General features: G+C 41.8%; 2 protein-coding genes across 2 annotated transcripts in view; one reads left to right on the top strand and one right to left on the bottom strand.

Annotated features, from left to right (window-relative positions):
* The window catches only part of pibf1 (progesterone immunomodulatory binding factor 1), a 21609-nt gene extending 20659 nt beyond the window's left edge, over positions 1-950 (bottom strand). Inside the window, 1 exon segment of the mRNA XM_032541219.1 lies at positions 216-950. Within this exon segment, the coding sequence (XP_032397110.1) occupies positions 216-482 (267 nt within the window). The 5' untranslated portion in view covers positions 483-950.
* Positions 951-1260: 310 nt separating this feature from the next.
* Positions 1261-7613, top strand: part of dis3 (DIS3 exosome endoribonuclease and 3'-5' exoribonuclease) — a 9472-nt gene continuing 3119 nt past the window's right edge. The window contains exons 1-16 of the mRNA XM_032541218.1: positions 1261-1599; positions 2067-2224; positions 2677-2873; positions 3152-3225; positions 3365-3532; positions 3738-3911; positions 4525-4638; positions 4821-4958; positions 5080-5226; positions 5342-5458; positions 5550-5651; positions 6229-6293; positions 6478-6562; positions 6749-6876; positions 7102-7188; positions 7352-7508. Of these exons, the coding sequence (XP_032397109.1) occupies positions 1381-1599; positions 2067-2224; positions 2677-2873; positions 3152-3225; positions 3365-3532; positions 3738-3911; positions 4525-4638; positions 4821-4958; positions 5080-5226; positions 5342-5458; positions 5550-5651; positions 6229-6293; positions 6478-6562; positions 6749-6876; positions 7102-7188; positions 7352-7508 (2130 nt within the window). The 5' untranslated portion in view covers positions 1261-1380. The remainder of the gene's footprint in view (positions 1600-2066; positions 2225-2676; positions 2874-3151; positions 3226-3364; positions 3533-3737; positions 3912-4524; positions 4639-4820; positions 4959-5079; positions 5227-5341; positions 5459-5549; positions 5652-6228; positions 6294-6477; positions 6563-6748; positions 6877-7101; positions 7189-7351; positions 7509-7613) is intronic.

The raw sequence follows: 7613 nt of genomic DNA, 5'->3' as shown, positions 1-7613 counted from the left end.
GCGTTGTGTGGAATCAATCATGTTATTTTGGGTATTTACAATTGGATAGTTAAAAAGAACATTGTTATAGGAAAACGGGTCAATTTGACCCGAGGACAACATGGGGGTTAACTTGTGCCTCTATCTAATCATTTGAGAATAATGAGAGACACAAACTGGGGATAAGTTGCACCAACATATTCATACAACCAAAGAGCATCTTTCCTCCCTTCTACCTTGGACATATGGTCGGCCTTCATGTTGTCTATGATTAGGTTTTTCTGAGACAGCTCGATTTTCAGCAGCTGGACATTGTGCAGTAGCTCCTTCCTCTCGATCAGCTGGCGGGTCACCTTCTGGGAGCCGTCCCGCTGCTCGTCGGACGAGGAGATGTCCTCGGTGGTAGGCACGGTTGTCTCCAGGCTGATGTCCTCCGATTCCAGGTCCAGGGAGCTTGAGACGTTGGCTGCTGTCGGCCTCAGCTGTTGCTTCTTGTGAGGCATACTGTAGTGTTTTGATCCTCTTGTTTTATGCTCGTAAACGTTAACTAACAATGCGAGTGAGCCAGTAACTGTAGCTATCTTAGTGAGATTAGAGAAATGTGTTAATCGAGTTAAGGGACATCGCGATATGTGATACTTTAACGTTAGTTTGCAGCAATGACAACCACAACCATATCCCGACCGAGCACCAGTCTAGTACATCGTTTTAAACAGACTAACGTTACCAATGTAACGTTACTCCCAATCAAGGAAATAAGATATAGGCTACAGCCCAATATAGCGTTAAAGTGTCACCCCGGAGCTGACCAGAGAACTCGATGTGGTGTTTTTAAGGGTCCCGCTCCGAGTCGCCTTCTAACCGCCAACGGACCGCTTGACTACGAGGGTTTTGTTGTGTCGAGTGGCGTTGAATACAGCGCCCTCTGCGGTAATGCACAGCAGTATGAGCAACGTCCACTCCTCTGTGATTGGTTACAAGGCACAGAGCATGCAGTATCCACCACTAACCGTAAGGGTCGCTATACAATTAGCCAACTACTTGTTTAACAGTCTTCTGCCTTCCTCTGCTTTGTTTTCATTGTATAACTATTAGATGGACAACCAAAACTAAACACAGACTTTAAAATTGTTTTACATAAAAATCGTGAAATGTCGTGATGACTTTATGCACAACTTGTATTATTTTCCGACAAATTTTCTAAATAAAGATTAACATACACGACTGAAAACGTAAACCTGCTATCCCACTTCGTGTTCGTCAAACCTCTGGGAAGGTTTTTTCGGCCCACTAAATTAGTTTACACATGGGCAGCTAACTCATGAGCGAACTCGTATGTTTGTCATCATATGGTAGAATAAAAACGTCGGGATTTGATCTTTTGAGGCGTTCAACTTCATCATGTTGAAATCTAAAACCTTTGTGAAGAAGACCCGGTCGGGTGGGGTGATGAAGATAGTGCGCGAGCATTATCTGAGAGATGATATTTGGTGCGGAAGCGAAGTTTGCGCCGAATGCAAACAGGAGTCCACGGTGTTGCAGAGGGACGCGCGTATTGAGAGCAACTTGTGCTCTTATCCACATTATGTGATCCCTGACACTAATGTGGTGCTGCATCAGGTAAAAAGCGTCTCCCCCATCACCTGGATATCTCATTTTATGTGTGTGCTTGAACAAAAAGGGCCTTGTGACATGCCATCATCCATAGATTTGTAGCCCCAGATTTTGCTTCATGTGTTGTGATAATAATACAGCATATTACATCATGTACTATCTCATGCATTATAAGATACTGCAAAACGGGTGCTGACTTGATTTATTTATGAATGAATAACATATCTTCAGGTTATTGTAAGGGTAATATTTTCCTTCTCACGCTCTGTATAATCTTTGTTGTGTCTTTACATGCCTGTAATAGTATGTTTACCAATTGAAGTGCAGGCCATACATATATGATGGTGATGGTGATTCCTTGATTCACGTCCATTATAACTTACCTGTTTAAATTCACATAAACATACAACCTTTGCACCAGATTCTGAACAGCTCTGATTTAACCTTATGTTTATATTTTCTGGGTCCTGCAGATTGACGTGTTGGAAGACCCTGTGATTCGTAATGTGATAATCCTTCAGACAGTGCTGCAGGAGGTTCGCCACCGCAGTGCACCAGTCTATAAACGCCTGAAGGACATCATACATGAGAAAGAGAAACACTTCTATGCTTTTACCAACGAACACCATAGGTACAAAGACACCACTGACCTTTATACTGCATCACAACATCTTAATTACACTCCCTACCCTCTTTCAAAACCGCACTCAAAGCTACTATTTATCTACCATTGATTTTTATTTTATTTTTATAGTTGCAGCTGTTTTTTTATACTGTTATTGCTTTTTTGTGCTTCTGTCATTGTTATTTATGGTTTTTTTTAAATGTAAAGTGCCTTTAAGTAAAAAAATTTAAAGCGCTGTACAAATAACATATATTATTAGTAGTAGTAAAATGTAAAAAGTAAAAGTAATCAATGATACAATAGCAATGTACATTGGGAAGTTTCTCATGAAGTTTCTACTCATATTCATATACAAGACATTTCCCATGATATAATTTGCTTGTGAAAAGCATGGCAGAAGATTTTTGGTTTTGTCACCCTTACATTTGTCCTCCTAATCATTTTTTTTATATTTCCAGAGAGACATTTATTGAACGTGAACCGGGGGAAAGCGCCAATGACCGTAACGACCGTGCAATCCGTGTGGCGGCAGCATGGTACACCCAGCACCTGAAGACATCTGAGTCCAACGCGGACGGACTCAAGGTGGTCCTCCTTACCAATGATCAAGGGAACAAGCAAAAGGCAGAGGAGAGCGGCCTGCTGGTGTACAAATGTAGGCGGTATTTCTTCAGAGAAAGAATATATTAAGGGGCACAGTAGCAATTTGAGTTTGAAATGCTCTGCATGGCAAAAATACAGCTCCCAAAAGACTGTTGTAAACTTCTACCACAACGTGCAGACAGGATTATCTGTAATTCTGATTGAAACACCATCCATGTTTTAGCAAGTCTAAGTCACCTAAAGCCTCCTCACTTTTTCTGTTGGATACTACCATGCTTTCAAACAGCATCAACTGTATTTATCACAAGCATTTTTTCATAAACATTCTAGGTGAGGAGTATATCAAGAGTCTCATAGGGAACCCTGAGCTTGTGGATCGTCTGGCTTTGTCCAATGATGACAAGGTAAAAAAATTGTACTATTTAAATATAGAAATTAAAGCTGTTTCCGTATGTAAAATTTGTACATGTATCTCCTGTTTATGCCACTGCCTTTTCTTAGTGTTTTTTACATCCATTGATCCCTTTTTCTTTCTGGTCTCAGCATGACATCACCAGCAGTAAGGTGTTATTCCCAGAGCACCTCCCTCTGTCCAAGATCCAAGCAGGAATCAAGAGTGGCGCTTTCGTCCAGGGCACCTTTAGGGCCAGCAGGGACAACTATCTGGAGGCCACAGTCTTTGTCCAGGGAGATGGGGAAGAAAGCACAGAGGTGTGTGTGTGTGTACGTGTGTGTATGTGTATAAAGTTTGTCTGAACGATTATCCAGAATCTAGAAATGTAAGGCTCTCTTAGTAGACCATCTGGATGTTGACTTTCCAGTTAAAGGAATTACTACAAGGTTAATTGACTGTCAAATATAGCAAAGTGCATGCAAATGTTAAAAGCTCTGTACTGTCCCTTCGGCTTGCTTTCAGATTCTCATCCAGGGTCTTCAGAATCTCAACAGAGCCGTGTACCAGGATGTGGTTGCCGTGCAACTGTTGCCGCAGAATCAGTGGGTGGCGCCCTCGTCAGTCGTGTTGCAGGATGAAGGAGCAGCAAAGGACGATAATAATGAGGACGAGGATGACGAGGACGAGGAGAAAGCGGTGAATTTGTGTTTAACTGAAAGAAAGAGTTGTTAAGGCCGTTTTATGGTTGTGCGTAGAATAAGTGGCGTACCCCTGCAGACCCCTCTGCGTCTACGCCGGACCCTACGCAACTACACGTTGCAGCGACGCACGTGGCTGCGCTGTGGCTTGGTTGCCCCACTCCCCCACTCATTTCCTGGTTCTCCTTCTCCATAAACAACATAAAATCAAGGAGAGAATTGACTTTTCCTGCTACATATTCCCCACTGTGGTCAGAAAACACAGGGCACTCTCTCACTTCTCTTCCCCCCCCCCCGTGCAGGCTCGACGCACACATCAGCGCACAAGTATATACATGAGGCAACTTACGTAGGCTACGGCAAAAGCTCTGCATGGAGCCTCCGCAGAACCAAAAAAAGGCCTTAAGTCTGGCTGAGGAGATGTATGCTGTTTCTCATAGTCCTAGTCAGAATGACATTTATTTAGGTTTTTACTTGTGTGTATGTGTGTGGGCGGGCAGTATCTGGGAGCTGTGCTACACAAAAAGAGTCTTGCAATTGATATCAACCCCAATTTGGCCTTTGTAGCTTCAGTATCTTAATGACCTCTGTGTTCCTGTGTGTCTGAGCAGCTGAAGATATCAGCAGCTGAAGCAGCCAGGAAGCCCACAGGAAAAGTAGTGGGAATCATCAAAAGGAACTGGAGGCCATTTTGTGGCATGCTCAATATCTCCCAAATTAAAGAGGTAAGTCTAGACTGTTCTATAATATTACATGTTATACACAGTTATCTTTGCTTGGCTTAAAAAATTGAAGCTGTCCTCAAAATTGGTATGCATGCTTTATTTAAATGAATACATCTCTGTATACTTCACAAACTTCTTTGTCTTCAGCATTGACCATCTCTTTTCTTTTCTTTTTTGTACAGTCAACCCGCCATCTTTTCACCCCGGCAGATCGCCGTATCCCACGCATTCGCATTGAAACGCGTCAGGCATCCACTCTGGCAGGCCAGAGGATCATGGTGGCCATCGATGGCTGGCCCAGACACTCCAGATATCCGAATGTGAGTTGGAACCTCGTCAGACTGTCAAATCTTTGGAACTTAGATCTCCTACATCTCCACTCACTCCATGCGCAAAACCCCCAAATCTGTTCATGGAGATACATCTTGTCTTCCTTTTTAGGGTCACTTTGTGCGCAGTCTGGGAAAAGCAGGGGAGAAGGACACGGAGCAGGAGGTGCTGCTGCTGGAGCATGACGTCCCCCACCAGGACTTTTCTCAGGCTGTGCTCAGTTTCCTTCCCAAGATGCCGTGGACCATCACACCAGAGGTAATGACCACTTTTTCTTGAGCTACACTGAGCAATATTCTAGTGCGTGCGTATCAGCAGTACGCAGTATTCTAGTGCGTGCGTACGTGTACTGATGTGGATGTTTGTGGACCAGGACATGGCGAGGAGAGAGGACCTGAGGAACCTGACAGTGTGCAGCGTGGATCCTCCGGGATGTACAGACATTGATGATGCCCTACACTGTAGAGAGCTGGACAATGGAAACCTTGAGGTACACATGTTGGACACATACATAATAAAGTACAGAAATATTTGCGTTTATATTTTATATGAGCCCACAGTAATTCATTTGTTTTCTGTAGGTGGGCGTCCACATTGCTGATGTCAGTCACTTCATCAGACCTGGCAACGCTATGGACAGAGAGGCTGCGAACCGTGGCACCACTGTCTACTTGTGTGGCAAAGTAAGGAAAAACGCACACACACTCACACTTGCATCAAAGTCTTTTCACATCAGAATTTGAAAATCCCTATCAACATTAAATTTCACAAGACATTTTATATTTGGAAGATGGTATTTACAGTTTGTGTTTACAATGTGGTAGACGATTTGACACCTTTACCATGTGTTTACCTATTTGACTCAGATTTTTTGCATGCTGGCACAGTCCACCATTATGGGCCAGATTGCAGCTTAATTACACCGACGTCTCTATTAACAATTCCATTCATCTTTTTAGCTGTAAATATACAATTTGAAATGTATTGTTACGAGGATAACCCCTTGAGATGAAGCATCTTGTTTTCGAGAGGGTCCTCTGGAGGAGCCAAACACACTTGATAACAGCATTACATAAAAAAAAAATCTATTTATAAATCCAGTCCAGGTTTTTGTGAAGGAATATTTGGGTTAAATGGAAATCTTGGTTATTGCGACTAACTAATATGCTTTCCTTCGCCACTGTAGTGGATTTTAGAATTTATCATTTTACAGAGCTTAACTTAAAAAAACTAACATTATTTTAATGATGTGTCCATCAGAGGATAGATATGGTTCCTGAGCTGCTCAGCTCCAATCTCTGTTCTCTACGCTCCAATGTAGAAAGGTGAGGACAAAAGATACATACACACACTTACATAATAATCAATGACATCAATGCTCCTTCTTTTAAAAAAATATTTCTGTAAATAAATAGATCATAGTTTGGTTTTTGCTATTGCAACCAATTGATTTTAACTGAATGCAGCTGAAATGTTTGTCTGTGATTCTATTTAAATTTTTTTTACTAGGCTGGCCTTCTCATGTATCTGGGAGATGAACCACAAGGCTGAAATTCTTAAGACCCGATTCACAAAAAGTGTCATTAACTCCAAGGTATGGTACCAATACACAATGTATACAAATATGAAAATATACTCAATGTTTTTGAAGTGATGTGTGAATCAAATGCATTGCAAGTGATTCTGCTACCATCTGCTTTCATAAACTATTTGTAAGACACAAAATTACCAGGTCAAGATATTTTCAAGCATGTTTTTTTAATGTTTTCTTGTTTTACAGGCATCTTTGACCTACGCTGAGGCCCAAATGAGGATTGATGACACCACCAAGAATGATGATATCACCAAGAGCCTGCGAGGTCTCAACAAACTCGCCAAAATCCTCAAGAGGCAGAGGATAGAGAAAGGGTAAACACTTGGAGATAGATATAGTAGAGGCAGAAGAATATATTTAAAAAATGTAGACTGCTACATTCTAATGGTGTGTGCAGAAAATGCTATTGTTTGATTTTTATTTTGGTCTATACATGGCTCATTTGCTTCAAAAATCAGGAACTCATGAATACCGCTGTATATTGAAGCTGGCTGTATTGAACATGAATTGTGTTTTATGTTGCATGTGATATCCTTTAGGGCGCTGACGCTGTCATCCTTAGAGGTCCGTTTCCACATAGACAGTGAGACCCACGACCCCATTGATCTCCAGGCAAAAGAACTCATGTAGGTAACTTTAAAAAAGAAAAAAGAAGCATTCTGCAGAATCCTTTTTAAAACCCCTTTCTCCACAAAGGTCTGCTTTTTGTTTTGTTTTTAAATGCTTTACCCAGCATGTAAGGCATTGTGTTTTGGACAGATGTAAATAAATGTATCTCTTGGTGTTTAGGGAGACAAACTCCATGGTAGAGGAGTTCATGTTGCTGGCCAACATTTCAGTTGCCCAGAAGATTTACGACGAATTTCCAGACTGTGCAATGCTAAGGAAACATCCGGCACCACCTCCATCGAACTACGACATCCTGCTCAAGGCTGCAAAGTCCAAGGTGAGCGGAGATGGTCATGCAGAAAATGTGCTCTGGTTTCCAAGTTGTATGTTTCCTTCTTTTTTTTTTTATGTTTATTGATCCCCAATGGGGAAATTACAATTT

The sequence above is a fragment of the Etheostoma spectabile genome, chromosome 17, assembly GCF_008692095.1.
Source record: "Etheostoma spectabile isolate EspeVRDwgs_2016 chromosome 17, UIUC_Espe_1.0, whole genome shotgun sequence".
NCBI classification, from domain to species: domain Eukaryota; kingdom Metazoa; phylum Chordata; class Actinopteri; order Perciformes; family Percidae; genus Etheostoma; species Etheostoma spectabile.
The sequence above is the reverse complement of the archived record's forward strand: the minus strand, read 5'-3'. Positions and strand labels throughout refer to the sequence as shown.